Raw genomic sequence first — 21,648 nt, 5'->3', positions numbered from 1 at the left:
TTGATATAATCAGCAAATAATGACATTTCTAAATTTTTCACAACTTCCGGAAAGTGTTTTCCGCCCAAATTTTTCAGGAAAACATTTTCCTGAAAACCAAGCCAAATTTTTCTTTGACTGGAAAGTGTTTTCCATTGACCAACTTTTCCAATGGCAAACAAACACATGAAAGTTTGGAAAGTGGTTTCCCGGAAACCACTTTCCGGAAAACAAACACAAATTTTTCTTTGACTGGAAAGTGTTTTCCGTTGACCGAAAAGTGTTTCCGTTGACCAGAAAGTGTTTTCTGTTGACCGGAAAGTGTTTTCCGTTGACCAACTTTCCTAGTGGCAAACAAATACAGGAAAGTTTGGAAAGTGATTTCCCGGAAAATGAATTCCGGGAAACAAACATGGCCTAAGAGAATGGAAGAACAACATATCAGGAGAGAAAAAAAGGCAGCAAATTTTTCACTTTTTTCTTGATTTATTCACGTATGGTACTGACTTTGCTTATTAAACTAATCGTCACCCATTATTTTCTCCGTAAATGAGCTAGTCCCTAGTGTAGTTTTAAGCAACTGGTGATCGATTTTCTCCCACATCTAGATTAATAATTAAACGAACTAATATATAAAATGAAAAAAATAAATAAGTAAAACACAAAGAGCTATAATGTAGCCATACGATCGAGTAAAAGAATATTAATTACCATGGGAGAAGCAAGATATGTGCATGCAAGTGGAGGAAGTCAAAAGAGAACAAAATGTTAGGATTTCAAAGCTACAGAGCAGATGAGCCTGCGCATTTGTTAATTTCCTAATTACCCAATGACACCAAATCTTGTCGTCTGGTCTCATGCCCGTGGCTCCGTGTTTGGAGCTCTTGCCCACCATGTTACCTTGACGTTACCGTTCTAGAAATTTGCATGCAAATATTTAACTTTAACTGCATTAATGTGGCAATAAATTATACAGGCATTGAAAAGGTTGGTTGTCTCTCGAAGTGCTTCGAAGGTTACCCCATAACAATCAACTTCCATTACATGCAAAGCTCCGGCCATATAAGGTATTATAAAGCTCGGGAAATTAGGAGTGATCTGTGGCCTGTTTTTATCTCGTTTAATGTAATTTTTTTTTTTAAGATTAATGTGAGTGTTCGGGTCAGTTTGTGCGTATCTCGACTAATTTTATGGGCCATAAAGTTAACGATCATGTAAACTTTCAATAATTATGAGGTTTGTAGAACTCGAATTGGTGATCTATAAGGAACAAATTCAGAATTTAACCATTTAAACTAACTACACCTCTTAGGATTCATTTAATGTAATTTTGCTCGGGCGCTTGATTTTCAAAAAAAAAAAATTCATTTTGTAAGAAAAGATAAATCAGAATTGACCTCCAGCATCTTTGATCAATTTGAAACTGGATGCTTTTATTAGATTTTGTGAGGTTATGCTCATTAATTAAGGTTTGAAAATCACCATTTATCTCTCTACTATTGAAATTTGATCAAACCCAACCCTCTGCAAACAATTTGATCATATTAAACCCTTTACTTTCATATTTTTTTTGTTAGATTGAATACGAGGCATTAACTGACCAAATCAAAGTCTAGGTAAGTGCCACGTGCATGATTTAAAATAAAAATAATTTTATTAACAATAAACTAAATTATAGAAAAACAAAAGGCCACAAAATGAGATTGAAATTGAAATATTTTTATTTTTCAATTTTTATGAAAAGAATTGTTATTTTTTACAGAGTTTTTTACAGATGCTTTTATTACCTTTTAAATATATATTTTTATTATTTATGCTCGAAAGTCAAAGTCATCTAAGAGTTCAGAAATAAGTAAATAAATAAAAGGATTAGATTAATTTGTGCACAGATCATGTGACTTTCACTTGTAAAAATGGATGGGAGGTTTAAAGTAACCAAAAATTAAAGGTAATTAATGGTTAAATGTGGCTAGTTAAATTGTTTGTAGAGGGTTGAATATTTGGATCAAATTTCATTAGTAAAGGAACAACTAATGATTCTTAAACGCTAAAATTGTAAGATGTCAATTCTAACTTCTTTTTTTTTTTTTTTATTGAAGGATAAATTCTCAAATGGCTTAAAATTTAAAAAAAGTTGGCGAAATTATTTATGTTAACAAGGGAGTGTTTATTATTTGCGGCATAACCATGTTCTCAAAAAAATCTAATTTTTTTTCTTCAAATTAATTATTTTTTTATATATTTTTAAATCATTCAAAAATAAATTTTAAAAAATAAAAAAATATATTATTTTAATATATTTAAAAAATAAAAACAATAATTAACACAATAACCATCTAAATTTGAGACGTTGACCAAAAGAGCGTGTGTGTCGTGTAAGATGCAGAGTCGAAGCAAAGCCAACGGAAAACTTTGATTTGTTCCCTTCGAGGCATCAGAATCCAGCATTTTCCACGAGTAAATTTACAGGTGGCTCTAACGGGAACCTCACTGAACAAAGGTCTCTACAATCTGCAGATCCATTCCATGATTATTCATCCACCTTGGGCTAGATTTTTAAGAGATTAATAACAACGAAACATCAAGGAATTGTCAAATCCTTTTAAAGAACCGCCTGCTTTACTCGGACAGAAATCAGGTGAATCATGGATTTGGAAGACAACCATTTGTCATTGGGTTTTGCATTGGGCAGAGGCAGACAACATGAAACAGTAGTCACGAGTTGCAGACAATTTCATCAACAAAGAACTATGCGGATGCTAAACACAACTGGCTGCAATATTTCGATTGAAAACTAGCAATTGATGAGATGCTTTAGAAGTAAATCATTAGTTTCCTCGGAATCTAACCGGAGGTACTCCGATCAAACAATACACTTTATTCATAATTGTACACTATGTATGCAGAACAGAGCAGTGCAGCCGCATCCTTTGTAGCTTGGAGTAAATTCACTTGATGGGGTAAATTCTCTTCAGGCTCGTAACACAAATACCTACCTCAACCTGCCCATCTATTTATATGTATCGTAATTTATTTTTCCACATGAAACCGAGAAACTAACACTAAATTGTGCTTTCTTCCTTCCCTTTTCTTTTCCATCTCAAGTACAAATGCCTTGGTATGTACATATATTGAAGCTTATGGGTATTTGAAAGGGTAAGAGCACAATGAGAAGAGAGCGGTCTGGGGTCATTGGCAAAGTCGCGCACAACCCAAACCGTCAGAGATACTCAGTATATGGAAGGACAGGTTGACTAATGAGCACATGAAACCATTACAGAATATTCATCTCACCTTTGCAGGAGATTATTTACAGTAACAGTAGCAGAATTTGTTCGCTGCAAGTCCTGCAAAGTTTTGATGCGTTGGATTCTTAATTAAACAAACCATAGAATACTATATTAAGAAAATGAATTGCTTCGAAATGTAATGCTCGCATACCAAAAAAGTTGGGAGTCCAGAAAATATTTTCCACTATATATCCCATCTCCTAATTTATATGAAAGAAAATGCACCAACCCTAATCCTTTTAAGTCAACATTCAATCTTGTGAACAGGTTTCCAGAGCAAACATCTAACACTACAGCACTGAAGACTAGCAACAGAATGGAGATGTGTTGCATAGGATCATCACAAGTAGTGAAGCAATGCAGAAGACGAGGAAATCAGTACAAAAAGAAAAAAAGAAAAAGAAACATGTAAGGAAAATGATAGGAAATGATAATGACAAGCGACAACTTCACAGACATACTTCATAACTAACCACACAAAAGCACACGCAAGACAAGGAACAAATGAATAGCCTGGGGACATGTTAACAAAAGTAAATCCAAACAGTACCTGGAGTATCAACTCATCTGGAATGTGGGGCAAAACCTCCCGCACTGTCTCAGCCATGGCAAGTATGTTTGCTATGTTGTCATTTGTGGTGCGTGATGTGGTGCTCATATGTAAACCACCAGTGCCACCAGGGTGTATTCCACCAGCAGCAGGAGGGATGAAAGAGGTAGATGGAGCAGCGTGAGATGGATTCATTGGCCAAAGGCTCCAAGCAGCATCTTCAAGGGCAGTTTGTGCATAAGTTTCTCCCACAGATGCAAGATGCCTCACCATCATCTGAACCCTACCCAATCCAACAGATCTCATAGCTGTTGAGGGACCAGCCTCTCCACCCTGGCTGGGCCAAGTGGGTAGCCAACTTGAATCCAACCCTGCACTTCTATGGCACAAGAACGAGGGGGATCACAATCGTTTATGGAAAAAGTGGCACCAATCTTTGAAATCACAATCTATGCAATGACCATTTGCCATTTCACTTAAGATTGGATGCTTTTTATAAAAGATTAGACAGACTCAGTTAGATGTTTGAAACTGCAATTTGAGCCAATTACAGATTAGGATTTAAAACTTGAGTCACCATTCCAGGTTATCTGAACTCTAAAGTGTACCATCTCTTTTGCCTCCATCTACCTCTTTAGGTAGAAGGAAACATGCATGTGTTGGAACCTACTTTTTCTGTTTTCTAAAGCATGATGTTTGGTTAAAGTCAACTTAAACATGGCAATAAGATCTAATAGAATATGACAGCCAGTCAACTTAAGAGTTGCCACAGAGTCATACCCCGAGCAAATCTCCATTCAAGATTTCCAAAGAAGCTAGAACTCCTTAGTTATCACAAAGGAACTACTACTAGCTAACAGACTAACCATTGCTAAATAGCAGAAGGTCCACTGGCTCTCATGTGTGGTTGTGGTTGCTTTTCAAAGTGTTTTTCACTAGGAAATGTATTAAAATAATATATTTTTTTATTTTTTAAAAATCATTTTTGACATCAGCGCATTAAAATGATCTAAAAACACCAAAAAAATATTAATTTGAAATAAAAAAAAAATTCAAATTTTTTCAAAAGCACTTTTAAAACGCATAAACAAATAGGAAATTTCAGAAATTCCACAGCCATCTTAAAAGGGAGGGGGGATGATTATTTTTCAGCTAGAAGCAGCAATCTGTACTCATTTCTAGGCAATCAAGAAAGACTGATGATCGAAGGTAAGGGTCTCTTACCTCCAAGGGCTGCCTTCCATAGAGTTCCGAATCTGGTTAGGGAATACTCCAGCAGGCAGCACATGACCTGGACTGTTTTGCCGTTCACGTCCTTCATTTATTTGATGAGCAAGTTGTTCATCTGTTAGAGCTTCTCCAGTATGAGTACTTGCTTCATTTTCAGGCCTGTCTACAAAAAGTGGCTTCCGACAAGTGGGACATGAGTATATCTCATTTAAACCCTGATCCAACCTGGCATTATTGAGCAATATTCAGCATTTATTGAGCATCATACACACTGAATTGTCAAAGAAAAGTTCACATAAGCGAAAAGATTCAAAGCCATACCAAGATCTCAAGCAAACAAGATGAAATATGTGACTGCAATGTAGCCTTTTGGCCTTAGCCATAGGTTCCTGTCATTTGCAAAACTCATTACACTAAACAATCCAATGGAAAACTAAAAAGGAAGCAGAAATGAGCAAGCATACCCTACAGATAGCACATTCATCATCATATGCTCGTAGCTCTTCTGATGTTGCATCAGGAAGTGCTGCGTGAAGGGCACCTAAAGCGATTCTAAGCTTGATGAATCCTTTTATACGCTTTATGATAGCGCTTAGCAATGCCTGCTCAAATTACCAGAATACATCAAATCAGTGTGTCAAAATAAATAAATTCATTCATTTTAAACAGTTCCAAATAAAAAGAGGAACAAAAACTTACACGTATATTCAAAAATAGAACTGCATCCACAAGATGAAATGCCACACCATGAAGCCACCATATATACACATAATGACCAAGTGCCATTAATAAGGTTGCCATGTCTAGCGAAAAACCCAAGTTCCGGATAAGAACGCCTTTCCACTCCAACAATGAACCTGCAGTCACACTCCTTAATCAGGAAAATGCCATCACATTAAATCCACTAGAAGCATGGTAAAGTTGAATAAACTGGCTAATATATAAAATAGGACCACCAACCAGCATCATTAAAATCATATCTAAAGTACCCTTATAGCACACAATTTGAAGATCATGGAAGAAGCAATTTTTACTTTGTGGCAAAGGGCATTGATCTGTACACGGTCTAAGCAAAAAAAAGGAGCACTCTTTTCATCGAAGAGCTAAGCACTAAAAAATGTGCTTTATCATTTTCAATTAAGATCTTTAAGCTAGGTGACCAATTTTTGTCCTTGATCAACTTTTGATCAGTAATTGTTAACTATTCATACATATACACTAACTGCTACACTATATAGAACTTTCCATTTGTTCATTTTGTAATTACACACATATCCATGTGATTTCAAGAGAAGACAAAAATCAATGGACAACAAGTGTTAAGTGCAGATAAAATGCCCCCCCCCCCTAAAAGTTCTATTTCTTGTACCAGTCCCTCACATTCACAAACAATGTAATTGCACACTACAAACTTTATGCAATTGAGCAATGCTTCGTCTTTAGGGCAAACAGAAAATACACATGATTATGTTTCGTCTTGGTATTGGATCCGCTCTTCTGTTAGCATGAAGATGAATTATCTTCTATTCATCCTCTTTATTCTTAAGAGAACCCCCCACCCGAACCTCTCTTAAGACCACCAAGCCCTCTCGAATGAGTTCTACTTTTTTAACTTTCAACAAGCAGGAGGGGGAAAATGCTGCACTCACTAAGACGTGAAACTATGTGACTAGATCGTCCTGAAGACGGATGCGACGGGCCGGGAAGAAGTGGCATTTAGAAGTGTTGCTAACTTAGCATAACAAAGCTTGCACTTCACTGTTTTAGATTTCTACAATAAGTGTTGAATTTTTAGGTTGAAATATTAAGCATTGCATTTTGGAAATTGACTTTGTTCAGGCAGCTTCTTTACTTTGTGCCTGGTCTCCAAGGTAAATTGCCCTCTATCATATACTGGACATATTAAAAAAAAACTGCAGCCAGCCAACCAATTCAATCTAAGATACTGACATTCACATAGCAGAATAGAAGTTCAGGAAGTACCTGCTCTCATTGCATCAAAAAACTTGAACCTTTGGCAATTTGTGCTATTCCCAGCCGAATGATGGAACCAAATCTCAAGCAACTGAAATCCATGAACCAGCATAGCCTAAAGAGAATATAACCTTGTCAACATGTGCTATGGTCTCACTGAGATTTATATAACAAATTAATGTATCAAACTATAAAATATATTCTTCAGAGACATTACTTGCATGGTCTCAAAAGCAATACTGAAAGGCTCGAAGAACAACAACAAAAACATGGACGAGCCCGTACTTCTGTATATCACGAAACACATCTCTATCCTGCAGCCACCAAAATGTTGTAGAAATAAAGTGTTTCTCATGATTCAATCAACAGAGTCAAATGCAAACAGCTTCCACAGAAAAAGCAAGTTAAGCAATTCCCTCATATGCGACCATGTGAAAAATGTGAGAATTAGTATATTATCACCTTCCCCATATAGACCTGTTATTTCAAAAAGATAAGTTGTTTCTGATACAGGTGCAGCCCCTCATGGGCCCCACTCAGAATTTAGGAACAGAATGTTTGTGGCAAATGGAGAAACTAAGCAACCTAATCCACCACTCTGTCTCGGTTAGTCAACCATCATGACCACTCCCAGCCACTGCTCCTCCAAAACCACCCCATCCATTTTCACCAACACAAGGTTAGCACCAATAAAACATAGGGAAAGTTAATTTCATATGTGCAGTGCCAAAGAAAAACGTTCTCTCTTAATTGAAACAAGTGGTGCTGTGCTCCGGTCTTCTACTTCCCAATATGGTGTCCAATACACAAATGCACGTTATTTTTATAGCTTTTACCAAAAGTCAAATTGTACTACCCATTGCAGATATTTCAAACAGTGATGAGATCAGGTTCTCATTGAGCTTTATTGCCACTATCATAGAAAGAAGGGCAAGAAGTGCATTTCCAAAATCATGTTTATCAATACAAGATTAGGTTACCAAAGAATACCAGAAAAAGTCAACAGAGAGGACCAGCAACAGTGCTGAATAAACACGAAAATATGTCCACGGAGTTGCAGAAGGAGATGCATTCAAACGTTCAAGTCGATCTCTAGCTAGTGCTTGAAACATCTGCAGTACCATGCAAAATCCCAGCAATTTTATTACTTCTATGATGAAATTAAAACAACAGGTTTTTTTTTTTATTAAAACGAAGTGCCACCAACCTTTAAAGAACATAGAACAGTCAACCAAATTGACCAGAGACCTGTTTGAGAAATTGTTGGTGGAATAACCAGTGGCAGAAAGGTTCCCTGTACAATATTCATAAATAAAAAAATACAGCAATTACAGAACTACAAACACAGAGTTTCAACAGAGTAACTAGCCTTATCAAACTTCAACTCAAAGATACCCTATTCCAAACCAACAATCAAATCATCATCATGAGAACTAATACTTCTCCCAAATTCAAAACATTTACCAGCCTGCTAACCAATATTATAACTTGACAAGCAGATTGCAAAACAGCAGGCCCAAATGATTCAAAAAGAAAAGAAAAAAAATAGCAAAAGGAACATAAAAAAAAGAAGAAGCAAATGCTAGATATTCTTGTCTCTGAGAAGTTGGTGGTGCAAAAATTAGGAGAAAAAAAGAAGGCTGAACAAACACTTAAAATCAAATTGTCTTATATGGCCTTCTTTCTCATTATTTTAGCTTGTTCAATAAATCCTGACTGTAGGCCCAAGAAAGTATTACTACAAACTCGAAGTGCAAACAGAGCTAATACAGTGGTTTGAATGAAGTAACCTGTCCAGTACTACGGTGAGTAATAAAAAAGTAAAACACTTTCCATCTAGACACTTGGTGAGGATACTTACCTTGTAAATAGCATAATTAATAAGACGTTCCACTAGTTTTCGAGTTTCAGAAGAATACAACTCTCCAAAGAAAATAGTCTGCATGTTCAACAACAAAACAAGAACCATCAAATCAATATTTATGGAGGAAAGCAAGTTCATCGATATGATAACCAACGAGGAATCAAAGGCACAATTCCATATTTGAGCTATTCTGCCCAAGTGATATGGGCTAGACACTATATATATATAAAAAAAAGGGCAGGAAACTTATAAAAGATTAATGTAAACAATGCTAGGTATGTTAGTGATGCCACTTGCAAGATATTGAGGCTTGAATTCAAATTTTCAGTCCATGGATTCCAAGAATATCTTTTCCTAGTTCCAGTAGCCTTGAGTTTTTATAAAGCTCGTCTCTCTTTATCAAATAAGAAGACTTTACTGGAAAAGAATGAAGCAAAAAGTACAGCGAGGACATAACATCAAGTAGTGCAAGTAAAGGCGATCAAATCAGAAGGGCTTCCTGTTACATATCTAACTTTGAAAACTCCCCTAAATCTCCCTAAGCAATAAATCATAAAGAGACCAAAAGAAAACATCCTATGTGCACAATAATTAATCATTCTGCTTACAAACCCATACAAGAACAAGATGGCATCCCATTTCTTTCAGGCAGCAATTTATGTGCTAACTTCTATTCTAAAGCAATAGCCTTGTTCCTTTAGACACAATATGCACACCATTAGACAAGCAATAACAACCCAGCAAGCATGCAAACTGTAGAAAATCATAGTATAAATTTATAAGAATCGTATTTCACCATATTTTTGTGTCATAACTTAAAACTTAAGTAGATCCTCCTACACAAATTGCTCAAGTCACTACATAAATCTCTGAAGATAAATATTAAAAAATCAATAGTTATAAACCAGAACCGATTTGGAAAAAGTTGAAAGAACTCACCTTGAGACAAAGATTGAGTAGTAGAAATACATTGAATACAAAATTCACCAACAATGCAATGGTTGCATAAGAACTGAACAGAAGCTCAAGCGCACGGTTGACATTCTCCGAGTTGATAGAACTCTCACCAATCAAACCATCTGATCTCAATCTACCTAAAGACACCTCCGTCCAACATTGAAGACCCACAAAACTCAAAGCCGTACAGACTGCTGAAATCGCTATATAACTCAAACCCATTTCTAAGCTAAAACAGCCTCTACACAAAAACCCACCTCCCAAAAAAAAAAAACCTAACTTACATGCCTCTTCCCAACCAACAGTCACAACTTCACATTAAACCACAAAGAGCAAGACTATCAAATGACTCAATCAGCTTGAAACTCGAGCCAGAAACCAATATATTATATTACCGATCTACAAACCCCTCCCCACACACACACACAAAAACCTGCAGAAAAAACAAATAATCAGCAATCAATCATTAATTTTGAAACAAAAGATGAACATAGAGTTTTCAGTTTTCAGCATCAAATCAATTTGATTAAGAAAAAAATCCCGAACCCCGTTTTCATTTAGACAGAAACGTTAAATAAAACAAGATGATCACATGTGACAGGATCAATTACAATTAATCAAACTTACAACCAAAATTAGGCAAAAAGAAAAAAAACAACCTAGATTTACATTAAAAAAAAAAGACATTGAGAATCATTTGATTGATTGGAGAAATGTCAAAGGAACCTGATTTGATCCAATAAGGAGAAGAAAGTGTTGGTGCTGGTGGCGATGCTGGGTGGCAGAGAGAATAATAAAAAGGGCTATTGTTTTTAAAGAGAGGGCGAGGGGAGGGAGATGGGACTTCTGCGGGAAAGCAAAGGCAAAACAAAGAGCTTCATGTCGAGTTATGTGTCATAATACATAATTACATATACTCTGTTTTTTATTCAATTATTTAATAAATGATATTTCAAATGTTGACAGTCTGTGTTTTTTATGGTAAATTATATTTTTATCTGAGTAAAAAAATATTCTGAAATCAGTATAATCCAAACTAAGCTTAAATTTTGATTGAAGACTTACTTTTTCCTATTTACAAAGACTTGCAGTACTGCGACTTTATAAAATGATGATGTTTCGGTTTTGTCCTTGCCTTGGGGCAGGTAGCTCGTCAGATTCTTGTTCTTCATTCCATATATTGTTCCTTTCTCGGGTCATATTTAATGGCAAGTTATCCTCTAGAATTGTGGTGATGTTTTGATCTCGGACTTGAATGATACAGAAAAATTATGAAGAAAACAAACTAATTGGTGCATCCATTGCACTCATTAGCCATGTTGGTCGCTTAGGCTAGGTCCAAATGATTAGCATTTCAACTGTCAAGTGACATGTTTCTTAGTTGATATAAATTTGGTATTTCAAGCATTGATTTAATCCGGACTCACCTTGACTCATCTTGATTTGTCTAATCTTATCTCGACACGCACCTCTATGTATTTTTTAAAAGTTTTCAAGAGTCGTACATATAATTTTTTATTCATGCATTGCTTTTTATAAGCAGTGCAGGTACCATATTTCTAGTCAATGATTATTTTCTTATGCTATAACTTGCCAATATCTCCACCGATGATACACATGTCATAACACTCCTCAACTTTCTAAGAAACTTTTGCCACGAATATCACCATTAATGGCAACATTCAATAATTCAATTTTCTAGGAAAATATTTTCATTCTCCATGAAGTAAGTTTAAAAACCAGGTGTATAAATATCTCAGTTACTTGTAAGAATAAACAAGTCTTACTTCTTTGTCTTTACACACAACCATTAAAGTTATGGCCATGCAATCTTATACATAACCATCAACCACCCAACAATCTCAAGAACCAACAATAATCATTCACGACTATTAGAGTCATAAACAACCACCAAACAATTTCTAGAACCACAAACAACCACTCACTGATTTATATAACATATAACTTCTCTTACATTTTCCAGTTATTTTTCTATTTACCATACATTATTTTCTCCTATTATATTTTACTAACTTAAGCATTGGAGTGTCCTCTATGCCCACATGGGACTTGTTTTGCAGGAAAGCTTACGGACCAGCCCAAGATTACAAACCTTGGAAAAATCAATTCTTATATAAAGTTTTTCTCGACTTCATAGTGGCACCGCTTGTTGGAAACTGAACAAAAACTAGTTTATTCTCTTTCACTAAAAGCTATTTCAATGGCTAGCGAAACTCTAGGATATAAGAGAATAATTTATCTCACCATTATAATAACTCCCTCGTATCTCCATCTACTCCATTAGTGCAAGTGTTAAAAAATATTGTTCTAGTCATATAAAAATAGCTTCTCACTTTTCTATTTCATCAATAGAAAATACAACACACGACTTCATCATATACACTAAATACATAGAGATAACTTAAACTTCATGAAGAAAAAGCATAAAACAATATGCAAAGCATGGATGATATTTCTACTATATAAATAAGGCATTCTCGATATAAAAGGCACTTTTTAATAGACAATAGCCATAACCATGGCTTTTACCATCAAAGATTTTTTAAAATCTCACTCATATGCCATGCTCTTAATAAACAAGACACAAACACAAATGAGATCAATAAATACACGAGTTATTTAAAATGAATATCATCACCACTAAATATAAGACTTTTCATCGTGTCATCGAGTGTTACATACTTATTTCTTTAAAGACAGTGTCTCTACAAAGGCTAACCTAGACAACTATAATGGTCTTATAGATCCTATAGAGTACATACAAAATATAAGAAGCATCATAAAGCTTGTAATGCAAAAGAGTGATGTTATGTGCAAAATCTACTAATGGTATTTTGTAGATATGCTCAGGTCTAGTATCATAACCTTAAGTCTAACTCTATCATTGATTTTCATGATTTTTATATTAAGGCTCATCTTTTATCGCATCACTAGTATTTCAATTAAAAAGAGCATGCTTAGAGTTTTTTTTATCACTTAATAAAAAGATAAAAGCATCAAAATATATCTCTAGAGATTTTGACAAGGAAATGCTAAACATGAAAGAACTTGTAACGGCCTCAACATTTAAAACATGATTTAACATATTCAAGGTATAAAATAAATTATTTCTATTCTTTCAACTTTTCATTTTATATTCTACATACTAATCACTGCACATTTATCTTACAAAAATTTAACATAAACAAGGTATAGAAGATTAGTAAATTAAATCCCATATATTTCTGTCCTACAATGTGTGATCATCCTGCAAAATGTATAATCACAAAATAATAAACGGATTTAGTACTTAATTTCATGAAATGAATTTGATAATAATAGGCAAGATCAATAACTTTTTACATCCATATCTACATTCTAACTTTTTCATTCCAAACCTTTTTACTAACTTCATAAATTTTTCTTTTAAATTCATTCATATTTTTCTTTTTGGTTGTCCTTACCAATGACCATCTATTAACACTCTACTATAATTAGATATTGTCAATATTTTTTAACTTTACCATTCATTTACCTCCGTCCATGACAACAAACTTAACATTCAATAACTTCCATACAAGGCAGTAAGTTTAACACTTATTGGCTTCCATAAAAGATGGCAAGCTTGTCTTTCATTGGCTTCCATCGAAGATGACAAGCTTGTCTTTTATTTCACTTTTTTATTTCACTTTTTTTTAACCATTTCATTTCTATATGTTACCTTCATTTCTCATATATCCTCTTTATTTCCCTTTTTGAATACCATAATAAAACAATATAAATTAAAGAAACTTATAACAATAAAATAAAGAGATAAGGTGTTAAGCACCTACATGTTCCTCTAGTAGAAAATAAAGAAACTTATATTTTTTTTGTATTTTCTCTTGGCTATTGGTAATTTCGTACAACCTTCATGAACTCTAGTTTACCTAAAGTTTAATCTAAGGTAGAACAATATGTCAGGAGACTACTTAAAAACTTTCAGTCTGATCCAGCAATTGAATTGAGAGTTATGTTTTATAGTGTAAAACTAGATAATAAAAAATATTTTTACTCAAAAATCCAAATTTGCATATTTATTTATTTATTTAAATCATCAAGATTTTCAAACTAATTTATTTGAGATTTTCATCGCTATTTATCCCTCATAAAAACTCAATTTCAATTAATTTCATCCTTATTTTATTTTTATTTATTTCCTATAATAAAATTTTACCACTTATTGACAGAACTCACACATTTTTTTTTGTACTGAAGAGTTTGTATTTATTTTGTCCGATTAATACATATTTGAATTGATTTAAAAGCTTTTCAATAATTTCTTAAAATTTCAATCTAGGGGCTTACAAAGAGTATTCCTAATTTTTGCATTGGTAAGTATAAATATTCCTGATTCTGACATAAATAAATATTAAGATGATATTCTCAATTTTAGCATTGGTGGATAACAATCCAAGTCGATATTCCAGACTCTAGCGTAAGGAAATAAAAAAAATAAATTGAAAATATTTTTTTCATGAAAATTATTATTATTTTTTATTGTTCAAGATGGCTTGTTATAATTCCATTTAACAAATATTTTTTATTTTAAAAAAATAAGGTTAATGGTTTTATTATTTTAAAAATCTAGGTATATCGGTCCAATGGTCTTAACAAACTTGTTATTAAGTACAATTATGCAAGTAAAGAATTTTTGTATTTTCTTCATTCATTTTTATAAATTGTGTGAAAATGCTAAAACAAAATACTTTATCAAATGTTGACATGTGGCAATATGCTTTTTCTTCTTCTTCTTCTTCTTCTTTTACGTTGTTACTTTGTAAAACGGCTAGAAAAAGGCATAAATAGATGCAAATGCATTTTTTTGGTGATTTTTTTTAGGACTTGGCCATGCATTAATTTTGTTATAAAAAAAAACCTTGATGAACACTAATTTTATTTTGAAGGAAAAGGAATTTTGCCGACCCGCAAATAAATTAATTGCAACAATTGAAAGACGACCATCTCCACAAACCTTAAGGATTGGCCCACCCTCTGCTCAAATAAACAGATAAAACGTGGATTGAAGCATGCCATGCAGAGAAGAAAAATCATGACAGCATGATGAAGCACTCAGCAAATTAATGAGACAATGAAAATAATTGAGGCTGTATTTTCACATGACAAGAATCAAAAACAAAAGAAGGAAAATCACCGTCACTCAGATAGGACCACACCACCACCTACTTGTTCCTGCCCTAACATTGTTAAATGGCGTTTACCAGGTCTTGAAAATCAGCATACAGCACCCCAAAAAAAAAAAAAAAAAAACTCAAGCACTTTAGGGTGTTCTTGAGTATTCCATATTTTTTTAAGTGTTTTTTATTTAAAATATATTAAATTAATTTTTTTAGTTTTGTAAAAATTATTTGTGATATTTATCTGTAAAAAATAATGTCAAAACGATATGAAAATATTAATTTAAAACATTTAAACCAACCCGTACATGCTCCTTTCCACAAAACTCCTTGCGCTTATAATAAATAATCCTTTTCAGACCCAATATATATATATATATATATATATTCTTTTACTGTACAGTCTTCATGGTCTCAGCATATATAAAAGTCTAAACATGGTCCCATAAAAAACATGATCAAAGGTTGATAACATAAAGATTGAACTTTGGAACAGTGAATAAACTTAACATGAAAGGGAAAGGTAGAAACTTTACCTGTCAAGGTAGTTTCTTTTGCTGTTCAGATGAGAAAATATTAAGGTCCACACGATGTACATTCCATTGTGAAACCAATGTTAGAGCAAGTGAGCAAACGGGAGAGGCTTGCAGTCTTGGAGTTAGAAGGATTGGCCCAGCTAGCAGCGTCTCCTCAAAAGTTTTCTTGGATTCTCGAGGGATGGTTCGGGGGGTGGAGGTTGGCAGTGGTGTTGGCTGTTGTTTTTTTTTTACAGTGGAGGAGAGATGAGGCATGTATTGCTTTGACCAAATGGAAGGAGCGATCGAGGGCACGGTCCTCCTCTTTTCTCTTTTCTCTTTTTTTTCTCTTTTTTTATTTTTTTTGTTAGTAAATGTTTTCGTGTGGTTTTATAAGGAAGGGTAGGAAGATTCTATAGCTTATAAAATGGGTAACAGGATGTTATATTGCTGGGAAATATATTAAAATAATATTTTTTAAAAAAATTATTTTTAATATTAGCACATCAAAATGATATGAAAATATCAAAAAATATTAATTTGAAGCAAATAAAAAATAAAAAAATAATAATTTTTTTCAAAAATAATTTTAAAATACAAAAACAAACAAAAGTTTTTGATGTTGTTTGAGAGATAAAAGTCTTTGATTGAAAATAATAACAAAGATTCTACTGAAGAGGATATTAAAAGTCCTACCAATTTTTTACTCTTTGAGGATGGATATTTGTTGTGTCAATGGAGCATTTCAAGGGCAAAGGAAACATATCACATCTATAAGAATTGAAAGAGATAATCTAGGCTATGATTTGGGGAAGATTTGGTGCATCTTGTTCGGAAAAATAGGTCGAACCAAAAGGGCTAACATGGCTACTCGAGTAGTTGTTTTATTGGTTCAAAACATGATAAATCAACGAGAAATACAATGAGCAGTACTAGATTACAAGTCATCTGATCTTTAAAAAAAAAACATATTGAAACAACATTGTTTCTCTCTAATACACACAACTTTGCCATAAAATGCATCGTTTCATCAATGTTGTTTCTTTAACCTATGTTGATTAGGGTTTTAACCTTTTCCAAGTCAATTTTGATCCTTGTTTTCTTGTAATCTCACAATCACACCTCCAATTGGTCCTAATATTTGGAAATCTTTTTAATTGTGCCTTTAGCCTTCTTTAATTGAGCCCTTAGACTTTACTTCCTTTTACAGTATGGTCTTTAGTCTTAAAATTCTTCAATTTTTTTCTAAATTGACTTCTAAACTTTGATGTTTCTTCAATTAAGTTCTTCATTGCTTTAATTAGACCAATCCAAAGTTCAATTAAGTCCTTATACTTATTCATTCTTCTAATTTTGATTAAATTAACTTCCAAACTTCATTTATCTTTCAATTTAGCTCCTGATTAAGCCAATTAAGCCTTCCCAAAGTTCAATTAGGTCTTTTGTTAATTTTTGCAATTTTGTCTTCATCTGTAACTTTGTTCTTAATTAAGCCTTCATTTATCAAAATTGGACCGCCAAACTTTGCAACCTTGTCCATGTTAGTCCTCAAACCTCCAATTTATGCAGTCTTGACAATATTTTCAGTCCATTTTCTAAAATTTCTTCAGCAAGACCCTAAATCATCCATCCATATAGCATGCTGACTAGTTTGTGAATTAAATGCATGTCTAATTCCGATTCAAAGTGTTATTTTTTTACCGATTCAAAGTGTTATTTTTTTAATATTGTTACTTTTTCTTCTTCTTTTTTTCTTTTTCTTTTTTCTTTTTCTCTCTTTATTTTTTGAAAGAAAAATATTTTTTACATGAAAAATAAGAAATTTTAGGAAACTTAAAATTAGGTTATGACAATTGTCTTCTCTCTTGCAATATTTATGGTGCAAAAGCATTGAAATATTTTTTTTTTGGGCTCTGTGCAGTAAATTTGTAAAGAAAAAAAAACAATAAAGTGAAAAATTTTTTTTACCTTGTAAAACTTCGAGAGTGGCCGGAAATGTATTTAATGAAGTAAGTTTGGTAAATTGTGTGATAGCTCAAGGCGGAATTGCATTGCAGATTAATTTTTATAATGACTTTTTTTATCACAATATTTGTCGTGACACTAATGTATTGTTTGGATATATCTTACCACTATATCATAAACACTTAAATCAACCATTAAACATAATAAAATTAAAATTTATAATTAGGAATATATGTGGTTAATATAATCTCATCATAATAATGCTCATCTAACTGCAAAATGCAACCAATGAGCTCCAGCTAAAATAACATTAATATCCCATCTTCTATTAAAAAAATCAATATCCAGTTCTTGCCTCTTTTTTATATAAAAAAAATTATTAAATGCAGAATAAATTTTATAAATTCAAGTGTTGATTGTTACAAAACCTTCCTTATATTAATGGAAAATATAATTATATTACCCAGCCATTTCCACGCATTGTTTGCTAAGCTTAGAATTCAACCATTGATGTGGCTGGAAAAATAGGGTTTTTTTACCCAAAAACTTATTTTCAATTTATTTTTTACCCAAAACATTTAGGAAACAACTTAAGAATCTTGTTAAACTAATCCATGGCTTCTAAAAACATAAAAAGTAATCCAAGACCCGAAAGCAACCCTAAACTCAAAAATCTTCTTAAGTCCAAATTTGTTTTTTTAGGTATTTTTTAAAGTAAAAAAACATGTAATCATAACTCTCCTCGTTATATAGAACCATTTGACACAAAGAACGATCATTTTGATGGATAAAATCATCACCAATGATAGCTTTCTCTCTCTACACTGGAATCTGACGACTAACGCTCTCTCTCCTTCAACCAAATAAGGATTTAAAAATAACAAATATAAAGTTCAATATCAAAAATAAATTTTTAAAAATTACAGGGACTAGTAACATAATATTTCAAAAAGATGAGGAACAAAAATGAATGTCCTTAAAAAATTTCAAACACACCCTTTATTTTACCCGTCGTTTTCATTTTAGTCCCTTGTCTTTTAATTCAACTCTTTCTCTTTAAAAAATATGTAATTGGAGGCTAATTTGGGTTCAAAAGAGCTAAATCGCAAAAAATAAAAGTTTGAGAATCAAATTGAAAATTAACAAAAAAAACACTGCTTTAATCCACAGTATTTTGTGAAAGAGTGAATAGTAACCAAAAAAACTGATATCTTTTAGTATATTGTATAATCTAATAATATCTCTTCTCTCCTCTCTTTTTTCTTTCTTTTTATTAAAAATAAAATACAACATCTTTAACACATTGCATAGAATTCAAGATAAAAAAAAAACACAACAGTATATATAAATATTGCTCGTTATTTTATCAATAATTATTAATACATATGTATAGGCAAGTAAATCTGATAGCTTTCATGCGCATGCATATTTTTATTATTATGTAATTAAATAAAAAAATAAAATTGTTATAACTAATTAAGTCATATATTTGATGAGTTAATCTAAGTTGATTCAAGATGTTATTGTATAGGCAAGTAAATCTGATAGCTTTCATGCGCATGCATATTTTTATTATTATGTACTTAAATAAAAAAATAATTTGAAAAAATAAAATTGTTATAACTAATTAAGTCATATATTTGACGAGTTAATCTAAGTTGATTCAAGATGTTATTGTCTGAATATTTAAAAAATATTGTTAAAACACCATCGCCTTGACTTTTTTAAAAAAGTAAAATTGAATTTTTACTAGGTCAATCATGCCGCACTTTGACTCCGACTGGATTAGTTTAAAACTCAGGCCAAGAAATAACCCAGCCCAAAAATATCTTTAATTTTATTTGAAATTAATTAAAATATTAACAGAACTGCAAAATTTTGTTTTGCGATCAAAACTAATTTTTAATCTGACTCACAAGCCCATGTAAACTAATTTTGGATTTTAATAGTAATTTTTAATCTGACTCACAACTAAGCCCATGTAAACTAATTTTGGATTTTAATAGTAATTCCTTTTTCTGGTCCTTCATTTTTTTTCAATCCAAATTATCTTAGATTTTTTTTTTCAATTTCAATTAAGTTTTTTTTATGCTAGAAAACATGTTAGGAACACATACATGTTTTATTTTTACATTTAAAATAATTTTAATTCGACCTGTAGCACGGTAGTTTATAATACAATGATTATTTTTCTCTATTTTTTTTCCATAAACAAAGCTTCTAAAAACTTTTTTTTTCTAAAAAAAATCGAACTCATCATGACATCTTTATCGGATCTTAACCATGATATTTTCTTTAATTACAAAAACAAAATTGTATCAATTTTTTTAAAAAAGAAAGAGGAATACTAATAGCAGTTAAGTTATAGTTCACGTAGATCTTAACCATGGTTTTACTTCTTCTTCTTCTTAATGTAATATTACTTTTTAAAGTATTTTTATTTGAAAATATTTTAAAATAATATTTTTTAATTTATTTTTTATATAACATATTAAAACAAATCAAAAACATTAAAAAAATTAAATTTTAAAAAAAATTCATTTTTTTCCTGTCCTTCATTTTTTTTTTCTATCCTAATTATCTTAGTTCTTTTCTTAATTTCAATCAATTTTTTACGTTAGAAAACATGCTAGGACACATATATGTTCTTTTATTATGTTAGAAATAATTTTAATATGATCAGCAACGCGGGTAGTTTACTAAAAAAAAACACAAGCTACCTCTTATCCAAACATTTTTAAAAATTCTTTTGCTCTTTTTTTTTTTATAAACAAAGTTTCTAAAAACTCTATTTCTTTTATTTAAAAAAATAAAAAAAAACTTCTCGTGACATTTTTATCTGATCTTAACCACGATCCTTTCTTTAATTACATAAAAACAATTGTAACAAAGTTTTTTAAAGAAAAAAGAATACTAATAGTAGTTAAGCTAAGACTCAAGTACATCTTAATTTACTTTTTGTTTTTCTATAAAGATCATGATTTAAGGTTTCGTGGAATAGTGATAGATATTATTTTTTAATATATTAAAATAATATTTTTATTTATTTTTAAAAATTTTATTTTTATATTATCATATAAAATAATCTAAAATTATATAAAAAATTAATTTAAAATAAAAAATTAAAATTTCTAAAAGCTGGACTAAAGAACCTTTTAGGCCCGGTTTATTTTTATGTTTTAAAAATATTTTAAAAAAATATAATTTTTTTAATTTTTTAATTTTTTTATATCATTTTAATACATTAATTTTAAAAATAATATTTTAAAAAAATATATTATTTTAGTATATTTTTAAATAAAAAACACGAAACCGAAACCATACTTCTATGGACTCCAAACCTCGGCTACTCCTTTTGTTATTTCTCCCGTTCTCTTCGGCCCGTGCCTGCCACGCCTACGTCGCTAAGAAAACGCCGGTCTCCTCTACTTGGGTTCCCGATCTTTCCACCAACCAAAAAACATCATCCCCGAAAAACCCTTATAGTAGAAGCAGCAGCAGCCGCGATGGGGATAATCAAGAGTGGCTTCTCGTTCATAGTAGGAACTGTGTGTGGGGTTTACATTGCTCAGAACTACGATGTACCCAACATCAAGAAGCTTGCCACCACTGGACTTTTCATGGCTAAGCTCGTTGAAGAGAAATATCGCAAGCCCAAGTCTCGAAATGATGGCGATGACTAGTTAGTTACCTTCTCAACCATCCCCAGGTCTTTCGTTTTTTGTAATTCTTGAATTGATGGGTCATAATACAAAATTTGTTGAAAGAGAACGGATATAAAATGGAATTTGATGTTAAAAAGTTTACTTTCGATCACTTCGTTGAATGAATTCTAGATATTTACTTGCCCTTTTGAAAAATAGATGTATATTCGAGAATGGATTCTGATTTTTATTGGATCCTTAGTTTTTGACAAATTTTTATGTTTGATAGCTGTCTTTGTTTGTTTAGAAGGCATAAAGGGTACCGTGTGATTCAAATAATGGTCAAGCTGTTGAAGTGGAGGTTTGCTAGAGAAAAGGCTTTCAAAATTTTAGATAATTGAAAAGAAGATGCTTTTATGGACACATTGAATAAGTTGGTTGTTGAAGAATTTAGAGTGCTCAGTTTGAAGGGCACAATCTATGATTCTATTCTGTGGCTGGTA

At 32.1% G+C, this 21,648-nt stretch overlaps 2 protein-coding genes across 3 annotated transcripts; one reads left to right on the top strand and one right to left on the bottom strand.

Annotated features, from left to right (window-relative positions):
- Positions 1–2,736: 2,736 nt before the first annotated feature.
- Positions 2,737–10,735, bottom strand: LOC133676132 (E3 ubiquitin protein ligase RIN2-like). Of its 2 annotated transcripts, none has more exons than XM_062097734.1 (13): positions 10,571–10,735; positions 9,827–10,277; positions 8,885–8,962; positions 8,231–8,317; positions 8,014–8,135; positions 7,241–7,337; positions 7,033–7,138; positions 5,749–5,906; positions 5,514–5,651; positions 5,371–5,438; positions 5,044–5,274; positions 3,820–4,195; positions 2,737–3,326 (listed from the first exon to the last, which is right to left on the bottom strand). In XM_062097734.1, the coding sequence occupies exons 2-13, from the start codon at positions 10,064–10,066 to the stop codon at positions 3,270–3,272; spliced, it is 1,758 nt and encodes a 585-aa protein (XP_061953718.1). In that variant the 5' UTR covers positions 10,067–10,277; positions 10,571–10,735; the 3' UTR covers positions 2,737–3,269. The 2 variants fall into 2 exon arrangements, with proteins under 2 accessions (XP_061953718.1, XP_061953709.1); XM_062097725.1 differs by having other exon boundaries at positions 3,820–4,198; positions 10,571–10,733.
- A 10,090-nt stretch (positions 10,736–20,825) lies between these two features.
- On the top strand, positions 20,826–21,418 carry LOC133676077 (uncharacterized). Its single transcript, XM_062097652.1, has one exon. It carries the CDS (start codon positions 21,008–21,010, stop codon positions 21,182–21,184), a length of 177 nt encoding a protein of 58 aa, XP_061953636.1. The 5' UTR covers positions 20,826–21,007; the 3' UTR covers positions 21,185–21,418.
- Positions 21,419–21,648: the final 230 nt, after the last annotated feature.

This window comes from Populus nigra, chromosome 1 (assembly GCF_951802175.1).
Source record: "Populus nigra chromosome 1, ddPopNigr1.1, whole genome shotgun sequence".
Classification (NCBI taxonomy): domain Eukaryota; kingdom Viridiplantae; phylum Streptophyta; class Magnoliopsida; order Malpighiales; family Salicaceae; genus Populus; species Populus nigra.
Note: the sequence above shows the minus strand (reverse complement) of the source record. Positions and strands in the feature narration are given on the sequence as shown.